This window comes from Bufo bufo, chromosome 1 (genome assembly GCF_905171765.1).
Source record: "Bufo bufo chromosome 1, aBufBuf1.1, whole genome shotgun sequence".
In the NCBI taxonomy this organism is placed as follows: Eukaryota; Metazoa; Chordata; class Amphibia; order Anura; family Bufonidae; genus Bufo; species Bufo bufo.
In genome coordinates this window covers 744054685-744080660 of record NC_053389.1, presented here as the reverse complement: position 1 = coordinate 744080660, position 25976 = coordinate 744054685, and the positions used below count along the sequence as shown (strand labels likewise).

The following is a 25976-nucleotide window of genomic DNA, read 5'->3' as shown; positions in this document are numbered from 1 at the left end:
CCTTGACTTCAAAGACCAGACCCAGAATGAGCAAGAATTTATTTAATTTTTTTTTTAAATGTTTGCAAATTTATTAAAAAGGATAAACTAAAATTTTGCATGGACACAAGTATTTAGACGCTTTACTGTGATACTTAAATTTAACTCTAGGGGTCTCCTATTTCTCTTGATCATATTTGATATTTTTCTACACTTTGATTGGAGTCTACATGTTGTAAATTCAGTTTTTTTTTATTGTTTTTTTTTTTACTTTCTTTATTAAAGTTCAATATTAACAATTAGTTTTATAAAAAGCATATAAATATTAACCTCTTTTTTCCAACCAAACAAATGGAAACCCCCCAATGCCCCCCCCCTGCCCACCTATGATGTGTCTTCCCTTCACCACCACCCATCCGTAAAACAACCGAGGGGAGATGGAAAAGGATGGAAAAAGAGAGAAGAGGAAGGAATGGAGGAAGCTCTAAGGATTCCAGTCTCACCAAATTCTAAGCCATTTTATCTCAATATTTCTTTGCCTTTACAAAATATATTCATATCTCTTATTGGTATTTACCAAATTTAGCCGTGTATTCATACTGGGAGGATCTCGTGCAAACCAAGAACGTGCTATTAGGAGTCTTGCCAAAAACATTATCATGGATAAAAGATTTTTCTTATATTGCTGGCAACCCACTTTGGCAAGATAACCCAATACCAAACATTCGGCAGTAAAAGGAATCCACACATTCAATTTTTCCTCCAAGTATCTATGAATAGCCCCCCAGTATTGTTTCAGCACTACACAAAACCAAAACATATGGAGATAATCCACATCAGAAACATCACACCTAGGACAGTTCGAATCAGTCCTAAGGCCACATCTCTTAAGCCAAAGAGGTGTAACGTAAAGTCTATGTAGAATATTAAACTGCACTACAACGTGATTAAAATTATGTGAAACCAATTTTAAATCCTGAACTACCTTCTCCTGATCATCTAAGCATGTCATTGAGCATTCATTTTTCCAGGCCCTCTGTCCAGGAGAAGAAGTATCTCCAAATCGTGCTAAATTTTTAGAAAGTTGGGAAATCTTAATCCTTTGCTCCAAATTCCCTATGAAATCATTAAATTGTATAGAAATGTGTATTTTAAGCCTATCTTTTTTTTTATACTTAAAAGTGCCGAACTTAACTGTAAATAGCGAAACCATAATAGTTTCTGTGAGTTTTCTCTTTGTGATAATACCGTGAAAGGAACTATATCCCCATTAACTACTACCTGCCAATATGAATCTCTACTTAATTCAACTAAAGTCAGAAAGTGCTTATTATGCCACAAAGGAGTACATCCTATTGACCCCTTCACTCCACACCAAAGTCTAATAGAATACCATGACTTCATAAAAAGATTCATAGCTGATTTAAATTCCATATCAGAGTCGTTCAATTGATCAGACTCCAATAACATTAAAAAAAATTATCATATGGAGATCTATTCACCAAATGCTTACAGAGTGGACTATTCTTCCACTCACGAAAAAAGCAGAACTGTATAGCTAAAAAATAGCCCTTGAAGCAAGGGAGATTAACTCCTCCCCTTTCCAACGGCTTATACCAATGCTCTAATTTAAGTCTTACATGTTTCCTCCCCCAAAGTAAGTCATTAATAAATATTTCTATTAGTTTAAAGAACCTATCCCCAATCCAAACTGGAGAGTTCCTAAAGACATAAAGTAACTGGGGGAGAATCACCATCTTGACTAGAGATATTCTGTCCACTTTAGATAAGGGTAAACTAAGCCAAGTAGTTACTTTAGACCTTAACTTATTTATCAATGGCATCAAATTGAGCGGGATAAAATCTTCCACCCTAGGAGAGATTGTAATACCTAAATACTCAAAGGAGTCTGAAATTTTAAAAGTGTTTAAAATATTGAACATTTCTCTAAAGGCATAGTCATTTTATCCAATGGCATTAGGGTAGTTTTTTCCCAATTTACATCCAGGCCTGAAACTTCTCCAAAATGATTTATTTATCATTTGAATAATATTCGGTAAGGTAGATTGTGTCTGTTGAATATACTGTAGAATATACTGTAGAATGAAATGTCGTCTGCATATAAAGAAATTCGATCTTTAGTTCCTAATACCCCAAACCCTAGAATCCTAGGGTCTTGTCTAACTCTAGCGGCCAAGGGTTCAATATAGATGTCAAATAAAAGATGGGAGAGTGGACATCCCTGGCGAGTGCCTCTAGTCATACACAAACCTCTTGTAAGTTGACCATTTATATTCACTCTTGCAGTAGGAGATCTATAAAGAAGTTTAATCATATTACTGAACCTTGGGCCAACGCCCATCTTATGAAGCACTAGCCAAAGGAACCCCCACTCAACTCTGTCAAAGGCCTTAGAGGCATCTATAGAGAAAATGGATCGTGAGGCCCCTCCAGTTGTTTGTAAATTAGCAAAAAGACGATGTAAATTATAATGTGTCCCTTTATTAGGTCTGTGAAGGTTCTCATTTATCCAGGTCATGGTATAGATGTCCCTTTATTAGGCATAAAACCATTTTGGTCTGGATGTATAATTGATGTCATAACACTAGATAGCCTCATAGCTAAGATTTTAGACAGGAGTTTGACATCTGTGTTAAGAAGAGAAATAGGTCTATACGACCCCAAATCATTAGGGTCTTTACCCTTCTTTAATATAACTGTAATAACGGCCTCTGTCATTGTTTCTGGAAGGGATCCTTCCCTTATTGAGTCAGAAAGTGTTCTCCACATATGGGGAAGAATAACCTCCCTATATTTACGATAAAACTCATACGAGAGTCCATCCAATCCAGGGGTGGAATTACCTAAACAAGCTTTAATTGCATCCTCTACCTCTTGAAGACATAGGTCCATCTCCAAACATTCTCTTTGATTATCTGTCAGAACTGGAAGGGAAATAGAATCCAAATATGAGTCAATCTTTTCCTCTCAGAGAACACTCTCTGATTTATATAATTTACAAAAATAGTTGATAAATATCTCCATTATTTCCTCCTGATCCTCCACAGTGGTCCCATCCGGGGCACGAATACTACAAATCTCTTTCTTTATGTCCTGACTAGCTATTACCCTAGCCAGCATCTTCCCAGGACGTCCTGCTTCAGAAATTTTTTTTTGTCCTTTAAAAAATAACCTCTGTTGGGCTTTATACAGAAGAAAGTCAGAAAAAACCTGACTTGTCCTCTGCATAATCTCTCTATGTTCCTCTGTTTTTGAGTTGACGTATCCAGCCATTCCTTCCGCAGCTGCTTCCTCTAATTCTTTCTCCTTCTTTGCATAGCGTTTAGTCAAATTCGCAATTGTACTAATAAAGACCCCTAATAACCGCTTTTAATGCATCCCAAACATATTGGGATTTAGCTGAAGCAATATTTTTATCCCAAAAGGAAATAATCTCATTTTCTATCTGGTTGTGATTATCAATTATTAATAGCCAGTGGGGGTTCAATCTAAATGGGGGTTTCAATCTAGTATTATTCCTATCCATACATAGCTCTATTAGAAAAGGAACATGATCTGAAACTGATCTGGTCATCCGTTTAATACATTCAAATATCCTTTATTTATCAAGGCCAGATCAATTCTAGACATAGAGCTTCCGGATTTACTAACACAGGCATAAGCTCTTTTTCCTTTAAAAAGATATTCCCAAACATCCACGAGGCCCACCTCTCGGCAAAACCGAGCCAAGGGGGACCCCTGGACAGGTGATAACCCTTCCCTCCCATAGAGATCCTATCCACCTCTGGATTCATCACACAGTTAAAATCCCTGTTAATTATAACCAAACATTCAGGCCACTGGTCCACAAACGCCATCAAACAGGTCAATACTTGAATAGAGAAAGGAGGGGTAATATAAATAAAGACCAAAATACATAACTTCCCATTGAGCCTACCATGGAGAAAGACATATCTTCCCTGTCTATCAACAGAGGATGCCAAGCATAAAAAGTTAATCTGTTTATGAATTAAAACTGTGACTCCTCTAGAATAACTAGTGTATGTAGAGTTGTAGACCAGTGTAGCCCACCTCCCCCGAAGTCGAAAGACCGTATCCTGTGTAAAATGGGTTTCTATCAAACTAACAATAGCCGGTAGATGTCTCGGTATCAAATCTAGAACCGCATGTCTTTTTATCTTTTCCCCAAGGCCCGAACATTCCATGTTAGTATTCTTGTAATCATTAATTAATCCTAGAGCATCCAGCTAATAGACTCCTCAAGCTTCACTCCGTTCCCCACCTCCCAAGAAGACGCATCATAACCCCCCTTCCCCTCTAACCCCTCCTTCAGAAAATGTAAAAAAAATTATAGATTGTATCATTCCCGCTAAATTTTTTATCATCAGGAGATTCTGTTAAGCCAATAATTCGTACATTGCATCTTCTTTTTTTTTTTTATTATTAAATATTTAATTTTCTTCAATAATGATTACAAAAACTTTTCAACAGAACCAGAAACACAAAAATACCAAAAGAGGCTTATACACATATAAAAAACATATTACTATAGTTTCAATATCATTACAAACAATACCATTAGATCCATCTCTATAGACTACAACCTAGTACCTTTAAGACCATCCATTCCCCCCCTACCCTTCCCTTAGTTGCTGTCGCTGGTAGCCCGAACCCCATACCCCCCCGTACCCGTCCTGATGGTCCGCCCATCAAACCAACATAGTCAATCCATCTCGCCTCTACAAAACAGAAAAGAGACGCATGCCCAACCTTCTCCGCCTCTCAACCTCCTCATAGATCTTTATTTGGGACATAATCCGTCTCCACTCCTCAAATACCGGAGAAATGGGGGATCCCCATCTCTTAACTATCAAAGCCTTAGCGATCAGACAGCCCTTCAGCCAGCTCAATTGATGTATAGAAGAGTTAGAATTTTCTGGTATACAGACACCCAGAATTATGGAGATCCTATCCGGTGCACATGATTGGGGAAAATCCCCCTGCAATGCTGTAAATACCTGCTCCCCAAAGCGCTTTATCACACTACATTCCCATAAAAGATGAGTGTATCCAACATTGGGGATACCGCACTTTTGACAGAAAAATTCACGACCTCTGTTGTTAGCGAACTTAGCCTGCATTTGCGGTGTATAGTATAACCTGTGTAAGATCTTAAACTGAATAAATCTATAGCTGGATGCTGATACTACCCTTTTGATGTTTTAAAAAATCTGTGGCCAGGGGAGGGAAAAGGTTTTCAGTTCCTGCTCCCATTTATGTATACTTTTAAAAGGGAACACAGTGGACAGTGAGACTGTCGGTAGGCCGAACAAACCACAACGCCCCTCTGCCCTCCCGCCAATTGAAACCTTCTTACCAAATAAACACACATGACGCCACTGTGTTGGGTGGTGATCGGCCACAGCTTTCTTTATTCGATACCAAACATAACCAAACCACGAGCTTTAGAACTGCTCCAAAAACCGTTACATGGAGCGGTATGCCGGCCGCTGGCCTCGCAGCGGGCAAGTCCACCCTTTACACTTCACACCGGGTATTCCGATTGCCTCCAAACCGCCACGGAGGAGCCCTCTCACCTACACCGGGCTCCGACCACCACCCAACAAAAACATGGCTTGTTCAACCCCGTCCTGAAGCCCAGAGAGGAAGATGTCCAACCCAATGTCGGAGAGGTGGACACCATCAGGCCTTAACAATGCACGGTTGTCACCCTCTAGTTGCCGGTGGCGAACAGCTACACCGCCCCGGGATCTAATAAACCTGGAAATGCGGGAATTAATGGTTCTGCGACATTTTTCCATCGCGTCTGGGTCCCGAGCGCCCTGCCAAACCACCCGGGGGATGATCTCCGACCAAACCAGGACCAGTTCAGGGAAAAAAGAAGAAAAACGTTCCATATCGGAACGCAATAAGGTCATGAGCTCAGCGAGACGTAAGGAGCAGAGATCATTTCCCCTGGCATGGACAACCAGGATTACTGGACCGGAGATGGACCGGCTGATTCCCACAACCTCAGAGAGAACCTGAGGCCAACAAAGGCCCCTAATACCCCGCCAGAAAACATCGACCTCACGAAAGCCCAAGGTCCAGCCTCCCGGTCTGCAATCAGCTCTTTGCGCCGCCCAAAAGACATAAGAGTGACCAAGGATCCCTGAAAAGACAGCATATAAATATAAAACATGGAATAAAGAAACAGAACACCATAGAACAACCAATCGCACTCCCTGTGAACGGTGATATACAGTTATGTAGATGAAATATGTCTTTTTTAATTTTCTATTCTATATATATATTTTATTTTATTTTATTTTTTTTATTATTTTTTTATTATTTTTTTATATTTTTTTATATATGGTTTTGGAATATGCATACTTGAACCCTGAAACTAGCTGCTCAGATCAACGGCAACAGGTCGGGACGAATATAACTGGCAAAACAACGGGAACGCCAACGACCAATTCGCATATCATCAGCTTCAGAAAGGCCGGCCCTTCCGTAGTTGCGCCTATACGGAACGAATGCGTATCAAAGTCGCGCGGGTTACAACCTACGGACACTAGACAGCGCTGAAAAAGGGAAGAAAACTGGTACCTGGTGAGCGGGGAGCAATCCTGGTGCACTAGGAAATTATCGCCGCCGGGCCTAACAGCTAGGTAGGAGGTCACCAAATGAACTGGGCAAACGGGACCCGGGATGGGGTGAAGAGGGATCCAAGCCCCGTGACCAAACGTGTCAGTTTTGGAACGGCAAATTTTTACCCTAACTGACCCGTTGCCAAACGCCACATCCCGAAAATGGAGTCCTCCAGGCTTATGGCGAGAAGGAGGTAAAAGCTCTCCGATGCGAAGGGCAGCGAAAAAAGCTAGGCTGAACGCGACAGATAACAGGAGGGCCTCGAAAAGGGAACCACAAATTACCGAGCACTCCGCCACCAACCTGGCGAGTAGCGAGTATGAAATAGGGTTGCGGCATTCACGCCGGATCGATTCTTTACGCCAACCCCGCAATGCCTGTGTGACAAAAAAATGCTTGGTGACATCGAGCTACCCAAGCAGGCGAAAATAAAAGGCCACGCCGGAGATGCGCCGCTGCGCGACCACAGCCGAGGAACCCATTGAACGCAAGCGCAGTAAGAAATCAACCGTGATCTCTAGTTTCACGTCATCAGGAGTTACATCCCGGGATACAGCTAACCTAAGCCACTCTCCCCCATGCCTTACCATGAGCTCTTCATGTCGCCGGAGTCACCGAGGAGGAAATCAAGGACATCAACTCCCGTCCACCAGCAGTCAAAGGTGTGTTGGGCACTGCACCCCATCCTGCTCCGCTCCAGGAAGGAGGGCCCGGAACTCCTGCAAATTAAAACGAGAGAGAGCATCAGCGATAAGGTTACATGTACCGGGAACATGACGGGCCCTGAAAAAGATGTTCAATTCCAGGCAACGCAACACCAAATGGCGGAGAAGGCTAAGAACCGGAAAGGACGAGGAAGACAAACTGTTAATGCAGTGAACCACACTCAAGTTATCAGTCCAGAAACAAATATGACGGTTTGCAAACTGTAAACCCCAAATTTCGACGGCTACAACGATAGGGAATAATTCTAGCAGAGTTAAGTTCCTGCAAAGGCCAGACGCAGCCCAAGGCTCAGGCCACCGCGAGGCACACCACGAATTATTAAAAATGGCACCTAAACCACAGGAACCTGAAGAATCAGTAAACAAAGAGAGCTCCGGGTTGGTCATTACAGGGAACAAAAAACACGTGTGGCTATTGTAAGATGCTAAAAATTGGCGCCAGACAAGCAGATCAGACTTCATGGATTTAGTGACACGGACATGGTGGCGTGGAGACTTTAAACCACGGGTGGCAAGCGACAGGCGGCGAGAAAAAACCCTGCCCATAGGCATAACCCTGCAGGCAAACACTAATAAGCCCAACAGGGACTGCAGCTGCCGCAGAGTGACCTTAGTCGCCGACAGAAAACCTTCTATCAGAGAAAGCAATTTATCTAACTTATCCCTGGGGAGTCTGAAAACCATGTCAACCGTGTCAATTTCAGTCCCCAGGAAAGACAGACAAGTACTAGGACCCTCGGTCTTATCCGGGGAGATAGGAACACCAAATCGTCTCATAAGCAGGAGAAAGGTATTTAGGAGATGAAGGCAAGAGTCATCAGAATACGGGGTGTAGTGTCCCACTAGGTAGGCGTGGGCACTACACAAGGGTCAATTGGTTCACGTGTTACTTCTGCTCACAAGGGACAGTAATATTATATTTAACTATGTACTTTAATGTATTTTATATGTGCTTTTGTATGCAATGTTTCCCCTGTGTCATGCATAGCAGGCCTATTAGAGTGTGGTTAGGCATCCTAGACACTAGAGGGAGATAGGGAGCCCCTAGTATAAATGTTCAGGCCCAGACAGGGAGGAGTTAGGTCATAGTCAGGAGTCTGTGGAGACAGAAGTGAGAAGGCACCAGCCCGAGATATGCTGAGGGCCTCCTCCTGACATGCAGCTAGATAGTCCTGGTTTCTAGTTGCACTAGGAGGCTAGGAGGAGTACAGCCTGCCTGGAGACCTGTAATCCAACCAACACAGATGAGACACCTCAGTAGTAGGAGAGCACCTCCTGGGAGCAACCTGCAGTATCCCTCACAGCAAGGACAATACCACAAGTACAGCTAAGTAACCTGAGGGGCAGAAGTGTTTAATATAAAGCAAGTACCAATACTGGAGGAAGAATTATATATACCAAGGATTCAAGCCAGCAATTAGGCATCCGGGCCTTGGGATCCAGCTAGCTAGAATAGCTGAGGGGATAGAGCAGCATTGTACTGCAAAGCATTAACTGTATACCCTCCAAGTATCTTGCAAGATTATACCTGCTGCATCTACTGCAATTACTTGTATAAAGTTGGACTGTTTCCTAAAGTAAAGCAACGTTTGGTTTACCAACTGTGTACTCTATTAATCCTCCTACAAATCGGTGTGCCACCGTTACAGGCACTGGCGTCACGATTCCTAAAGGGACCTTGCCTCAGGCACTCAAAACACCTGCAACATCCAGGGCACCTCACCCAACATCAGGCCAGGTCTCTCCATACAGAGTGTGCCCCAGAGGAACTTGTGTCTACCTCTCATTCACTGCCGCATGCCTGCCCAGGGTTCTCCTCCAAAAAGTGAGTAACCCTCGATTGCCCATAACCGTGACCTCACTGTCGCTATACCCTGCAGGTCTGGCGTGCTGTAGGGGCAACAAACAAAAAATCGGCCAAATAGTGAATAATGGACCGGGAACCAGTTTCGTACCTAACTACCCATTCTAAAAAGGTGCTGAACATCTCAAAATAATGACAAGAAATAGAACAACCCATGGGCAAACAGGTATCATAAAAATAAAAACCATCAACATAACAGCCCAATAAGTGATAACAGTCCGGGTGAACCGGAAGAAAGCGGAAGGCGGACTCTATGTCCGATTTTGCCAATAGGGCCCCCGACCAGCCCGCCTGACTAAAGAAACAGCCCTGTCAAAGGAAACATAGGACACAGAGGAATCCTCATTGGGGATGGCATCATTTACAGAGGAACCCTTGGGGTAAGAGAGGTGATGAATTAAACGGAACTTACCCAGGTCTTTCTTTGGAACCACCCCCAGAGGTGAAACCCGAAGATTAGGGAAAGGGGGGGACAGAAAGGGGCCCTCTATCCTGCCTAAAGAAACCTCCTTAAATATTTTTTACCGGAGGGCTGTGGGATGTTCCTGGGCAGACTGCAAGTTACGAGAAAAAGCTGGAAGCTAGCTCAGGACAAATGGTATAAAAAACCCGTACGTAAAACCAAAACGCAATTGTGCTGCGTCAGGCTTATTGGGGTAGAGTTCTAGCCAGGGGGACATCTCGGAGACGGTCACTGGGGTCTTTCGGGTCACTGGGCTGGGCGGATTTCTGGAGCCTAGCGGGTTGTCGAGGGCAACGAATGGCCGGGTGGGAGGCACCACAGGAGGAGCATTCATGCTTAAACCTGCAGAGGCCTGCGAATCGGCAATTACCCTCATTAAACAACCAGCAGGTTCCCGGACGGCGAACGGCCACCGGCGGACGCTCCGGGAAAGGGCCTCTGAGCTAACATAAGACGAAGCCAGACATCAGTGGCCTTAACCCCCCACCCCAGTTCAGGTTGCAGAGATAAACGGCGACTAAACTCCTCGTCGTATCTCCACCACGCTGAACCGCCGTGAGCCTTATAAGCACTATATATTACATCCTGGTAAATAAATAGCTCTGAACAACGCTCAGAGCTATTTATTACCTAACACGGAGAAGGCCTGTAACCAATTATTCATGGTTTTTGCGACTCGTGGGTGCCGTTCGTACGTCTTGTCAGTAGGGCGTCGCTCTTTATCCACTGATTGTTGGTCAATGGTAACTAGGGACCAAATATCCACGTACTGATTTGCCCATATTTTCTCCCTGACTTCTTCCGCCAAGTGAGCCCCAAGTGGGCTAACCCCGCAGAAGAAAGAGTCCTTGTGTAATGACGCTAAAACTGGGGGGGGGGGGGTTTGTGACGGAGGAGGAGGGGGTTGTGAGACAGATTGCAATTTATCTAGCACAGCCTTAAGGGCTGTGACAACCTCATAACTCTGACCGCCCGCCTCCCACGCCCCCGTATACTGAAACTCACCAGCTGAAGACGGACCCAGAAGCACAGGAGGAAAAGCCGCAGCACTCGTAGAAGGAACCGGATCTGGAACCGAAGACAGACCAATCGGAGAAGAAACCAGGCTAGGGGTCCTGGAAGTAGAGACAGGCTCCCGCCTCTTGCGAATGGTGTGTGTCACCGAGCCATACTCCCCAGATTCGCTCGTCGAAACATCCGAAGATGATGGGGAGCGCCACCTTGAGGATCTGGAGCGCCGTCTACTCCCGGAATCCCTGTGATTGTGTCGGGACTGGCGCCTACGGGAAGCATGGTGGGACCGATGCCTGTACTCCACCGGTGAGGAGGAAGGCTAACGGCGTCGATGTCTCCGGGGGGGGTGCAGTGGAAGGAGGAGGAGGTGCAGAAGGCTGCAGTGTGGGGGCAGAGGGGGGAGCAGCCACGGGAGGGCTCATTAGCGCCCCCCCCCCCCAGAATCATCTTCTCTGGCATGTATGCGAGGCTGCAATACCCCGCCACCATTATCTACTGGAGGCAGGGGTTCATCATTGGTGGAGAGGGGTATCGTTGGTGGAGGAGTGGGAGGCTGCTCCGCCGGAGAAGAAGAGCTTGCCTGAGCTCCCATATTCGCAGCTGCCACGTGTATGAGCGCGCGAACCCGATGGGAGAAAGTACCAGCTAACGAGGGAGGAAGGGGCGGGGCCTGCATAGAAGAGCGCACGGAACACTCTTTCCCCACTAAAGGACCGCCGGCGACCGTGGAACCTGCGCCGGGAAGGTGAGGGGGAGCCGGCAGCAGAGGGGGGCTATAACCTAAGTGGGTAGGGGGGGCAGGTCCGGCGAGCAGACCACCGACCTCGCGCTGGCACAAAGGTATTGGGCGCTGCAGTAGGCAGATACCGGGAAGGCGCAGGGGGATGAGAGGAGGGAAGGGACAGACCGGCCAAAAATGCCGTCAACCAACCTTCTCCCTCAGAAGAAAAGTGCGCCAGAAGAGCCTCTCTAAGGGCATCATCCGCGGACATCCTGGCCAAGGAGAGTGCTACCGGTCAGGAGAACGTTCCCACAGCCAAGAGACCGGCCGGAAGGGAAGGAGGGGTTATATAGCCCCCTTAGGGAGGAGCTTCAGTGCCCTGGCTAAGGGATTCTGGGAAGGGCTTAACCCTATAACTTCCCTGGAGACAAGGAGGGCAGAAGGGGGGAGGAAACGATACCCCCAAGCAGATGGGGGCCACCTGCAGTCCCACAGCACCACCCCTAGGCGGAATGGTGCTGTACATTCTCGCATTTTCAAATAAATCTGTGCCATTTTAATCTTTTTCCCTAAGTGAAGGAAACAATAATCAAAGATTGAATGTTGTTGACTGATCATGTATGTTTTATTAAGTGTGGCTTCATGTGCATGTTTAAAACGTGCGTACATAAATCGGTCTAAGAAAGTGTTAGTGAAATTAAAGTCCCCTAAAACTTTAAAAGTGATCTGCAACAAACAAGTGTGCCACTCTAGAAATACCCCTACAACTCCATTAAGCGTAATCCGTTATTTTCAAAAATTCTAGTAAATTCTGATTTTCCCACAACGGGGTGAAATGAAAAGCATGTGACACCTGCAAAATCGTTTTCAATGTATCCCAGACCTTCTGTAGAGTTCTAGGGATTACACATCTAGTGTCCAAAACACCAAATTGTGCTGTTTCTAAGTACATAAAAATATTCTCAATTGACCTACCTGTTACCCTAGTTAAATACTGCCCTAGTGCATTCTCTCCAGAATAACAACATCTTTGTACCTGCGCAGAAAAAAAATACAGTCCCCTCTTCCTCCCCCAAATTAGATCATTTATTAAAGCTTCCAATCTATAAAAAAAAGCGTCCTCTATCCAAATGGGGGAGGCGCAGATCGGATATAAAACCAGAGATAGTATGATAATTTTTACTAGTGCCAGGCTCTAATTCTCCCCTTTACTTTGTCCATTACCAGGGAAAGATTTAATTCATAGAATCTACTTATAGGTAGTGATGAGCGGCAGTAGTCATATTCGAATTCGCAATATTTCTTTTACTTGAAAAATCAACAGGGTAATAATTGCGTAATATGCAAATTTTTATCGCAAATTTTTCAATTGCCGAGCAAAAACATGATTCCTCCCTGCTTCTTGCTTGTGGACCAATGAGTCATAGCACTATATCGAATATATTTGTTTTTTCGAATATTCATAATATTCTAAAACAAGAATATATAGCAATACAGCCAATATTCGAAAAAAACGAATGTAGAATAATTTAGCTAATATAGTGCTATAATCTTTTTTCCAATAGTTGAAATTTTTTTCCAATCTGAACTTCAGATGAGAAAAAAATTACAACTATTAGACAAAGAAGATTATAGCACTATATTAGCTAAATTGCTCTACATTCGTTTTTTTCGAATATTCGCTATATTGCAATATATTCTTGCTTTAGAATATTACGAATATTCGAAAAATCAAAAAACGAATATATTCAATATAGTGCTATATATTAGGTTTTTTTAGAATATTCAGCATTTTTCCCATTTAAAGTCATGATTCCTCCCTGCTTCTTGCATTGGCCCACAAGCAAGAAGCAGGAAGGAATCATGTTTTTACCGAGCAATTAAAAAATTTGCGATAAAGATTTGCATTATGAAAATTCGCAATAAAAAATCTCGAATATTCGAAATTACGAATATATATCACTATATTCAAAATATTTGCGATTTTTAAAATTACCTATATTTGCGATAAAAATTCGAAATTCAAATATTCGTGATCAACACTACTTATAGGGACACCTATCTTTATCCCCAGATAGTCGGGAGAGTCATCCAACAATAGTATCCGGATCCGGGAGCCACCCTCGGGGACATTTAGATTTAGCGGGAGGAGTGAGAACTTAGCCCAATTAATTGAATAACCAGACAATTGGCTAAACTCCTCTATCACCTGCATAACATAGGGGACAGCATTCCAGCCCTGATCCAAAAAAAGTATAATATCGTCGGCATAGAGCCTGATTTTGTCACTCTCTCCCGCTACCCCGAACCCCCGAATCTGACCATCCAAGCGAATCCTACACGCCAGCGGCTCCAGAAATAACGCAAATAATAAAGGGGAGAGGGGACATCCCTGTCTCGTGCCACGTTGGAGCTCAATCATAGAGGAGTTAACCCCATCAATATTAACTCGGGCAATTGGTTGAGTGTATAACAGTTGAGTCATTGCATCTTCTTGACTGATCTTCTAGGTCCAGCATTTTCTTTTTCAGGTGGTTATAATCTACTTTTATTGTAGTGTTCTCCGCTTTTAATACTTTCACTTCTTGCTCCAGATCGTTCACTGTGTTTTCTAATTCTTTAATTCTATCACGAATCTTTGTCAGATTCGTCTTTAATAATAAGGACATCTGTCTGTACTGATTCCAGTTGAACCGCAATATTTTGTATCGCTTTTCCATTATTTTTGACAATGGACAGAATCTCCTCTAATGGAGAGGGGTTATCCACAGACATCTCCCCATCTCCGATAAGATGGGGTTAGGTGAGCAAGAGAGATGAAAACAAAACCAGAGGGGCAAGATGGAAATGAAAAAGTCCAGGCTAGGGGAAAACAACATAGGATAGATCTCACCAATCCAGGATTCTTCACAGGGTCTTCCGGTGTAGTTCAACCCCCCAGTCCAAGTCCTAAAAGACAACGAGAGAAGCCAAAGAAACAAGGCCAGAGTAGCAGAGGAATGATCCTCTGATGAAGCGATTCAGGAGACTAAGGCACTGACATCCAAGCAGGACCAGCAGAATTGCAGAGGGGAAGCAGGGGGAGAAGCAGGAGGAGTCCGGAAGGCGTCCAAGTCGCAGCAGGGAAACAGCTGAGCACACAGAGGGAACACCATAAAGCAGATGGCCGCACTTTCACCCCCCAAACCAAAGGGCGAGCAGACGATCCTCCAGTCCGGGTGAGTTCACAGCGCCGGGGAAGCCAGTAACAGCGCCGGGGAAGCCAGTTCACAGCGCCGGGGAAGCCAGTTCACAGCGCCGGAGAAGCCAGTACGTTCTCCAAAGCAAAATCCAGCACGGCGTCCACTGCATGCTACGGAGGTATCCGACGTTGAAGGGGGAGGGAGAGCGCGACGTCACGCGTTCACGTCATCACGTCCTCCCTGTAAATTCAGTTGATTGGACATTGAGCAAGAATTTTAATGAATAAAGTGCAAACTAAATCTTTTCCCACAAAACTGTATATCAACCTATTCTATAACATGCTGCCTGTAGATTATTTTGCACTTTCATGGTGACAGGTTCCCTTTAATATTTGAACTATATGTATTGACCACATTGTTCCTCCCACTAGGATTAAGATCAAGATCGCATGAGGAGTATGTATGTCATAAGCAGCACTGTCCCTCTGGCTAATATAGAGTCACTTATGTGAATGTCGGAAACTTATATCTTTCACCTAACTCAAATGTGAAGTAATTTAGTAACAGCTGATGTACTTTTTTCATTCACATTTGATGTCCTCTTTTTTATGCATATACAGTACTGTGTGCAACATGATGCCATTTTATGTGCGCTTAGCTATGTTGGATATTATATTGTGGGCATAGTGTCATATACATTCCAGTAATTGTCTGGCAAATATCTTGTGGCGGTATATTCGATATAACCATTTTTGTCTCATTTATTAGCGATCCTGGTCTATTTTATGAGCAGGTCCTGGTTTGCTCCTATCCTTATATACATTACTGCATTGGTTATATGCAGTGCTTTAAGTGGGCCAAAAGAGGTGCCGGTACTCTATTAGGCGCCGGTGCTCCCCCCCCCAATACTGAGCATGAAAATACCCTTAGAAAGTACCCTGAAAAAGAGCTACTGTAGAAAGAGCTACTGAACATAAATAAAATGTGCAAAAGGGTATTGAACAAAATGTTGTACAAAATGTACATAAAATAATTTATAAAAATTATAATAACATACTAACCATAGAACAGTAAACAGTAAACAGTAAAACATAAACCTGAGTCTTGAAGATGAAGGTTAATTTCTTTACCCCTGAAAAATATACAAAAGCAGATTCAATACAATCACAGTACATCAAATGAAAAATGAAAAATATTGTACAAATCATTTTACCTAGAAAAGGCTCCAGCACGTTTTGGGCTCCACTTTCCTTGCACTTTTGGCTTCGCAGTTTGTGAAGGCTGCACTTCTCCTCCCTTTTGCCAGCCATGTCTGCACATATGTTTGTGCATTAAACTGATCCAAGGGTGGTCCGTTGCATTTCAGGAAGATCAGATTTGAAAGCCTTTTGATGTCGAGAGAGTTTCTTTTATCTGTCAAAGTATCATTCATTGAGCTGAAAGCTCGCTCGCATTCACTTGTTGATACTGCAATGGTGTGGACAGCTTTAAGAAGAGGCTTCAGGTCTTCTGGTGTCTTGGAAGCTTTAAGGTCTTTATACTCCCTAAATCCTTGGACACTTTTCCTCTCCCCAACTCTGAATCTCTGACATAAACGTCTGACCGCGGCATCACCATATTGAATCTCAAGAGATGCAGGCCAGGAGTCAGACTGGAGGACCTTGATGTCTGAGAGGAGGTGACTGTCTGTCTTTTCAGATGAGGTTCTACTGACATGTGAGGAAGTTGTTGGAGTCATCCTGCACTTAACATTTTCAGCCAGGCTACGGAAAAATTGCCCAGGGTTGATTTTTATAACCCTCTCATTTTCATGCAGGCATACATTTCTGAAGATTTTCTTATTTTCAGCCTCAATGGCAATTTGTGTGTAGGGACCAGGTGTGGATACCATTGACTCAAACACCCGGATCTGTCGGTCCAGCTGCCTGTCGGCTTGATCCAAAGTCATGTCACGTCTCTGGAGCATTCTTGAGAGGTCACTGAGTTCTGTGAGAGCGTCATACATGATGCCAAGATTGACCACAAAAGAAACAGTAGTGAGAACATCATTGAGTCCTTTGTATTTTGCTCTCTCTCTTGAGTCCCTGCTGGTATCAGCAGCAGCACTTGTAAAGTGTACCTGCAAAGCTGGGTAGTTCTCCCATACTGCTTTCACCGTTCTCTCACTTGAAGCAACCCAACGCACTGATAAAACACGGCCTATCACAAGGAGACGCTGTCCAACACTGTGAGCACTCTCTGTTAACTCCCTTTGGTTTTTTGGGGATGCATGGTAGAGGGAGTAAAGCTGATCTAAAAATATTTTAAAGTGGTTGATTCCTCCAACCTCCTTCAAAACATCACAAACTGCCAGTTCCAGTCTGTGATTGGAACAATGCCAGACAAACAGGTAAGGGAATTTGGAACAAAGCTGCGCAGCAACTCCTGCTTTCCTCCCAAGCATCACTGAGGCTCCATCACAAGCAAATGCCAACAAATGTTCCTGTAGGTAGTGAGGGTCAAAGCCATTATTATGAAGACATTCTAACAGTGCTTCAGTGATGTCATTTGCTGTGGTCCCCTGCAGCTCAATGAGTTCAAAAAATACTGTGTCTGGCTGTTCATTGGAAATAGCTGATCGCAGGCACACGACAAGGACAGACTTTCCACTTATTGTAGTCGATTCATCAATGAGCACACACAGTTTTCTTTCATTCATCACTATGTCATTGACTACCTTCTTTTTCATTTCAGCTGCAATGTGATCCAGTATATTTGCACACGAGTTATTAGAGTGTAAAACTCTGCCCATCTTGACACCATTTAAGACTTGCAACTGGACATCTATTGGCATGTCTGTAAAGGGACGCCCATGCTTGCCAATCTTATAAGCTGTTCTAAACACATTGCAAGTTGAGGCGTATTCAGCCTTTCTCATATCTTCAATGTGTTTTTGCATTGTATTTTGTGTTGCCTTCTCTTTTATTTCAACTGCTTTCTTGTGATAAATTGAGTCTCTGTGCTCTTTAATTTTCTTTCGTAGTGAGCTTTGTTGTGCAGCCTTGTCCCTTCCATAAGACGAGATTAAGTACCCACTCCACTCCTGCGACACTCTCTGCCCTTGCTGCATGTCTACACGAGCACAAACTTGACTACACACACTACAGCCCAACTTTCGATTTTTGCTTAGCAGCCACTTGTAATTTGTGGAGAAATACTGTACTTGTGCTTGGGACCAACATTCTGGCCACTCATGCTCGGCAATGCGGCTGTTGTCATCGGTAGAAGTGATGTCACTCTCGTCCTCTACGTCACTTGTGAGAACCTGATCGACCGCGGCACAAGTGCTGCTTTCATTAGCTTGTGTCTGACTCTGACCTGCAGCGATATTCTGGTTTGGTGGGGGGTCAGCCAGCGAGTCCTCTGATTCTGACCTTGTTCTTTTGCTACTTATAAGCCAGGAGAGCATCTTAAAGCGTACCTGTCAGATCACCCAAAAAAAACTAAACTGTTACATGTTGCTCAGTATCTCATCCTGATCATGTACATATACTTTCTATGGCCAGGGGGGTACTGGTACAGAGAGGAATTAATGTGTGTGTGTGTGTGATGAGGGGGGGGGTCTGATGTGCAGGGGGGTACTGGTTCAGAGAGGAACGAATGTGCGGTGGTGGGGGGGGGGGGGGTACTGGTACATAGAGGAACTAATATATATGTGTGTGATGGGGGGTCTGATGTGCAGAGGGGTACTGGTACAGAGAGGCACTAATGTGTGGTGGTGGTGGGGGGGGGGGGGTACTGGTAAAGAGAGGAACTAATGTGTGTGATGAGGGGGGGGGGGTCTGATGTGCAGGGGGGTACTGGTACAGAGAGGAACGAATGTGCGGTGGTGGGGGGGGGGGGTCCTGGTACATAGAGGAACTAATATATATGTGTGTGATGGGGGGGTCTGATGTGCAGGGGCCCCCTACACATCAGACCCACCCATCAGACACATATATATTAGTTCCTCTATGTACCAGTACCCCCCCCCCCCACCACCGCACATTCGTTCCTCTCTGTACCAGTACCCCCCTGCACATCAGACCCCCCCCCCCCCTCATCACACACATTAATTCCTCTCTGTACCAGTACCCCCCTGCCAGGGGGGGGGGGTACTGGTACAGAGAGGAACTAATGTGTGTGGGGGGAGGGGGGGTGCCTGTCACTCACCAGTACTCTTCAGAAGTTGGATTCCAAAGCAAAGTCGATGTTCTTTGCTGCACCGTCCGACTCCTGACTCCAAGGAGGACCAGTCACTGGTCGCCGCACTGATCGCTCCTCACAGGCGCGCGGGAAGGAGTTGACGTCACCTAACGTGAGGTCAACTCCCTGCCTGCGCCAGCCTGAGCCGTACTCTGCAACGACCCGCCCCCCTCCACTAGCTGCCCAGCCAACGACATTAGGGAGGAGATACTGCCAGCTCTCCGCTGCGCTCCGGTACCGGAAACCCACGTACTGGGCGCACGGAGAGGTGCTGGTACTCTCCAGGGCAATTTTTGGAAGTGGCGGTACTGAGTACCGCCGCGTTCCGGCCCACTTCAAGCACTGGTTATATGTTTTAGTTTTGAACTTTTTTTTAATTATCATAACTTGCATGCAGAAGAGAGTTTCCAATATACTTACTGTCTCGCAGTTGTGTAGATCAGACACTTTAGAACCCATTCACATGCCTTTCTTTGGTAATTCTACATCCGCCAATGTCACATCCATCAGAATGCCAGGTTTCTTGTCAGGTATAAGGATGAGTATATAACTTTCGCAATCCTGTGGATGGGACCAGAACTATTTGTCTCCCTGGCGCATGTGCAAACTCTTGAATCCACCTCATCCATGCATGCGCCATAAAGACAAAGAGTTCTGGTCCCATCTAGGGATGAGTGAATTGACTTTGGATGAAACATCCGAAGTCGATTCACATAAAACTTCGTTCTAATATAGTATTAGAATGTATTGACCCCGATGAGCCAAAGTGGTACCTTGTAACCGAACCAGAGTCCAGGAATTTTTTTTTACAGTACAATAGCTTTGACTCATCAGAGCCAATACATTCTAATACTGTACGGAGCTCCTGCTCTGTACAGTATTAGAACTACGTTTTATGAGAATCGACTTTGAATGTTTCATCCGAAGTTGATTCGCTCATCCCTAGTCCCATCAACAACAGCTCTCCGGCTGTCAGTTGGGAAAGTGATGCACTCATCCATAGACCAAAGCAGAAATCCAGTATTTAGAATGAAGGCCATGACATTGGTGAATGTAGGATTTCCAATGAGTCGTGTCCATAACCGCGTTCCATAGCAGATGATCCACACAACTTTGAGACAGTAAGAGTATCGTAAATTTTATCTGTAGGCAAGTTATGGTTAATTAGGGTGGGTTGATGGGTCCTGCTGCTGAGGACAGGCCCAAAGACTTCTAGACTTGTGCAGTGAGGAGACAGCGTACGATAGACAACTTTTGATTATGACTCCACAACACATTGAATGTTTTTTTTAAGGTTAGTAAGCCTTCAAAGAATAGGTTAGAGGTTTCTTTAATACTTCTGTGATGTGATTTGTGTTGTTTAAAGGAAATGTGTCATCAGAAAATGACCTACAGTCAGGTTCATAAATATTGGGACATCGACACAATTCTAGCATTTTTTGCTCTATACACCACCACAATGGATTTGAAATGAAACGAACAAGCGCCATCCAATGAGTTCTGAAGCATTTGGCTGAATATGAGCAGATAATATTGCCCGAAACACTTCAGAATTCATCCTGCCGCTTTTGTCAGCAGTCACATCACCAATAAATACAAGAGAACCAGTTCCATTGGCAGCCATACATGCCCACGCCATGACACTACCACCACCATGCTTTACTGATGAGGTGGTATGCTTAGGATCATGAGCAGTTCCTTTCCTTCTCCATACTCTTCTCTTCCCATCACTCTGGTAGAAGTTGATCTTGGTCTCATCTGTCCATAGGATGTTGCTCCAGAACTGTGAAGGCTTTTTTAGATGTTATTTGAAAAACTCTAATCTGGCCTTCCTGTTTTTGAGGCTCACCAATGGTTTACATCTTGTGGTGAACCCTCTGGATTTACTCTGGTGAAGTCTTCTCTTGATTGTTGACTTTGACACACATACACCTACCTCCTGGAGAGTGTTCTTGATCTGGCCAACTGTTGTGAAGGGTGTTTTCTTCACCAGGGAAAGAATTCTTTGGTCATCCACCACAGTTGTTTTCCGTGGTCTTCCGGGTCTTTTGGTGTTGCTGAGTTTACCGGTGCGTTCCTTCTTTTTAAGAATGTTCCAAACAGTTGTTTTGGCCATGCCTAATGTTTTTGCTATCTCTCTGATGGGTTTGTTGTGTTTTTTCAGCCTAATGATGGCTTGCTTCACTGATAGTAACAGCTCTTTGGATCTCATCTTGAGAGTTGACAGCAACAGATTCCAAATGCAAATAGCACACTGGAAATTAACTCTGGACCTTTTATCTTCTCATTGTAATTGGGATAATGAGGGAATAACACACACCTGGCCATGGAACAGCTGAGAAGCCAATTGTCCCATTACTTTTGGTCCCTTAACAAGTGGGAGGCACATATGCAAACTGTTGTAATTCCTGCACCGTTCACCTGATTTGGATGTAAATACCCTCAAATTTAAGCTGACAGTCTGCAGTTAAAGCAAATCTTGTTCGTTTCATTTCAAATCCATTGTGGTGGTGTATAGAGCCAAAAATTTTAGAATTGTGTTGATGTCCCAATATTTATGGACCTGACTGTATTATTTAAATCACATGTTTATGTTTAATATATTTTTAAAGAATTTTTGATGATTTATTAAACAAAAAAACATACAATCCTGCAGTTTTCCCTCTGGCCACTAAGCCTAAAAATAGGCACCACTTCTAGGTCTGTACAGATCACTTTACTGCAGATACCTGCTTATCTATACATAGAGGTGATATCTTGACAGGCAGGATTAGAATGACAGATAAGACAGGATCCATCATTCACAATAAGTGATTATCAGTAGTGATGAGCGGCAGGGGCAATATTCTAATTCGCAATATTTTGTAGAATATTCGTCATATATTAGCGAATTCTTGATTGCGAAAATCGGCAATGTATTATTCGCGTAATGCACGAGAAATACCGGCGTGGGTCACTTATGCTACATTTTTCAAGCTGGTATAAGTTTCCTGAGACTGGAGAATATGGTTGACACGGCAGAACATTAGAATAGATTTATATGCAGATAGAGTGCTCCAATATATTTGCACTTGCGAATTTTCGGCAATTAATGATGCGCATATTTTTTCGCAATACGTGCAACTTGTATAGTAAGGGGCAGGCAACTTTTCTATTGGTTGCTAGGGATGTTGCTAAGCTGTGACAAAGCCTTCTCATTGGCCCACAAGCTAGAAGAAGGGAGGGATGATCACCTGATGTGTACTGTGTTGAAAAAACAAAAACGAATATTCAGCATTACGAATATATAGCACTATATTCTAAATATTCACGAATTCTCAAAGTGCCGATATTCGCGATAAAAATTTGCTTTTTGAATATTCACGCTCAACACTAATTGTCAGAGCCTATCTGTTCTTTCCTTGTACAATGACCTCTGCACAGGTCACAGGGCATGCCCAAAAAACTCTCCATTGTGTCTGTGGCCCATGGGGCTGCCATAAAGCAATTTTCTTAATGCTTTCTAAATGCTGTTAAGAACAGCTTAGGCAAGATGGCCGCCCCCATAATCATGTTCAGAAAATAGAACCCAAAAAACTGCAATCAGAAAATAAAAACAGATTAGAATAAAGGAGATGTGTTGCCATCTGGTTTTAACTAGCAGATAAAAATTTTGGTGACACAAAACTGACTGTTTGAACTTTTGTTGTTGAGAACTGCCTGATCTTGAGAGCAAGTTTGGGTTTTCCCCATCTCTTCCTCTGAAATCCATAGTATCAAAGCTATCCGTGGAATGAGCAATTAATAAAAGGGGTCTTTGTGAGTTTTTTGCAGCTGAGTCTCTGGATGAGCTGAAGGAACATCAACAAAAGCAAAAATAAAAAGGACAAAAATAGGAAGAACAAAATGCAGATTATTAAAAAGATGGAAGAGCCAATTGCAAAGTAAAGTAGCATAAGAGCTTGTCTGTTCTTAGAAATAACTGCTGGAAAAAGTCTGTTCATAGAGACTGCATTTCGTGATTCAAAGTCTTATGGAATTTGAAAGAAGGTCCCCAGTATGAACAATATGTAACTGTGTAAATCAACATTCAGGAACGTTGTAAATGAGTAATTCTGCTTAGAATCTGTCATTGGAACTCAGTGACATGTAATAACTCGGCTTTAAAGAGGACCTGTCACCCCTCCTGACATTTCTGTTTTAATAGCGCCATGCATTCCCCGTGTAATAACAATTCTGGAGCATCTAGTCTTATGGGTCTATGATATGCCATTCTTTTATTATGTCAACTAGAAGTTATGAATGAACTGCTATTAGGGTACTTTCACACTAGCTTTTTTTTGTTTTCCGGCATAGAGTTCCATCACAGGAGCTCAATACCGGAAAAAAACTGATCAGTTTTATCCCCATGCATTCTGAATGGAGAGCAATCCGTTCAGGATGCATCAGGATTAGAGATGTCCCGAACTATTCGCCGGCGAACAGTTCCCGGCGAACTTCGCATGTTCGCGTTCGCCGCGGCGGGCGAACATATGCGATGTTCGGTCCGCCCCCTATACATCATCATTGAGCAAACTTTGACCCTGTACCTCACAGTCAGCAGACACATTCCAGCCAATCAGCATACCCTCCCTCCCAGACCCTCCCACCTCCTATCAAAAAGCAAGGACAGCATCCATCTTAGATTCATTCTGAAGCTGCAGTGTCACAAATTTGACTAAGTTGTAATCGCAATGCGATTAATACAGGTTATATTAATCGCATTTCGAATTCAACTTAGAGCTGGGTTCCTAATGGTTGTATTGCTAGAATATAAAGAAGATTGAGAATATAGTGCTATATTCGTTATATTCGTCAATTCTAGCAATACAACCATTAGGAACTCCGATCTAAGTTGTAATCGCAATGCGATTAATGCAGGTTATATTTATCGCATTGCGAATTCAACTTACCACACTCTGTGTATCCCCCTCCAGCATGCCACAGTCCAGGTGTTAGTCCCCTTGAAACAACTTTTCCATCACTATTGTGGCCAGAAAGAGTCCATGTGGGTTTTAAAATTCGCCTGTCTATTGAAGTCTATGGCAGTTCGCCTGGTTCGCACGCTCGCGAACATTTGCTTAAACTCGCGTTCGCCGTTCGCGAACGGAAAATTTTATGTTCATGACATCTCTAATCAGGATGTCTTCAGTTCAGTCTTTTTGACTGTTCAGGATGGAGATAATACCGCAGTGTGCTGCAGTTTTCTCTCCGGCCCAAAAAACTGAACACAAGCCGGAATGCCGGATCCGGCATTAATTTATATTGAAGTGCCGGATCCGGCTTTGCGCAAACCTTTAAAAATGCAAAAAAATAATAATACCGGATCCGTTTTTCCGGATGACACCGGAGAGACGGATCCAATATTTCAAAGCATTTGTCAGACGGATCCCTATCCAGATCCGTCTGACAAATGTCATCAGTTTGCGTCCGGATTGCCGGATCCGGCAGGCAGTTCCGGCGACAGAACTGCCTGCCAGAATCCTCTGCTGCAAGTGTGAAAGTACCCATAGCCTTCAGTAAGGGTACAGAGGGGAGGTAACCAGTTGGGGGTGTACCTGCACAGTCTGAAAATGGCAGCACTGATTGGATAAAGTGAGTCTGTGCAGGTACACACCCCCAACTGGTTACCTCCCCTCTGTACCCTTACTGAAGGCTAATAGCAATTCATTCATTACTTTTAGTTGACATAATAAATGAACGGCACAACCCAGAGCCATAAGAATAGATGCTCCAGAATTGTTATTACATGGGGAATGCATGACTCTATTAAAACAGAAATGTCAGGAGAGGTGAAAGGTCATCTGTACACCCACAATGGGGCACTTATTTTTCCTCTTGAATCAACATACAGTAGAGTTGAGCAGCACAAGATGACCTGCTTTGGAAAAAAAACACGATTTCCCTATACTGGCAGGAGTTATTTATGTTGTATGTGTCTATAGTATATATGGCCACCCAGTGGCTGTGATGTGCTATTCAGCCTGTCGTGGGACTTGTTAGCATGTCCAGATAATGTACTGAATAAGTAATTTGATGAGAGATTGGAGTACTTAAAGGGAATCTCTGCAGCTCTATAGGGTAAAACTAGGTGACAGATTCCCTTTAATAAAGTTCACAGAAAGGTAAAGGTAATATTGTGTGCACTTTGATTCATAGGTATACTCTATCCCATCGTGCAGAAGGATCTCCAGTCTAAGGCTACTTTCACACTAGCGGTTTTGCTGGATCCGGCAGGGTTACTGATAATACAAATGAAACACCAAAACTAATTCCCATAAAAGTATACCAAATCCATATATAATAACATTACTGATAATACAACCATTTGCATCTGTTATGAACGGATCCGGTTGTATTATCTTTAACATACTGTGAGACAGTGACAGGTCTCACGCAGGTTGGAGGCAGGGAAGGGGTGGATAGTGCGGTCCACGCCCCTATTCCACCACAGGTGAGACAAACTGGAGGGAATAAGGCTGGCATGAAGCACCTCCCAGGGTGTCAGCAAGGGGGAAGTGTATTACCTGTAGACAGAGGCCTGGAGTCTCTGTCTGTGTGGTCTCAGCTGGGCAAGGCTGAGGAACCACAAGTCTGGGAGATAGCCTGGAGGTGGGGGACAAAGCTACGCCTGGGAGGGTCGCAGGGCTATAGTCAGGCAGACTACTGAGCCCCAATGCCCCAAAAGAGACATTGGTCTGGTGGACAGAGGCCTGGAGGCTCTGTCTGGGTGGTCTCAGCTGGGCAAGGCTGAGGGACCACGAGGCTGGGATATAGCCTTGAGTTGGGGGACGCAGCGACGCCTGGGAGGGTCGCAGGGCCATAGTCAGGCAGACTACTGAGCCCCAATCCCCCACAAGAAACAGTGAACTAGAGACAGTGGGCATACTGTGCTCTGTACAGCCAGGAGGCTGTGGGACATTGGCTGACAAAGCCGCACGAGTTCACAGGGTGTGAACTGTGACTTTAGGTGAGTCAGGAAACTGTGTTAGTTAGAGCCTAGCCAGGCAAGTGTTTATTATTTTGTCATTTTGTTGTTGCTGGTGTTGCACAATAAATGCACTGTTTGGACATTATATCCGTGTCTGGTGAAGTAACCTGTGAAAATGAC

At 44.0% G+C, this 25976-nt stretch overlaps 1 protein-coding gene across 1 annotated transcript; it reads right to left on the bottom strand.

Moving 5' to 3' along the window:
* Positions 1-15836: 15836 nt before the first annotated feature.
* On the bottom strand, positions 15837-18071 carry LOC120987122 (E3 SUMO-protein ligase KIAA1586-like). The gene has a single exon (XM_040415747.1). It carries the CDS (start codon positions 18069-18071, stop codon positions 15837-15839), a length of 2235 nt encoding a protein of 744 aa, XP_040271681.1.
* Between the last annotated feature and the right edge of the window lie 7905 nt (positions 18072-25976).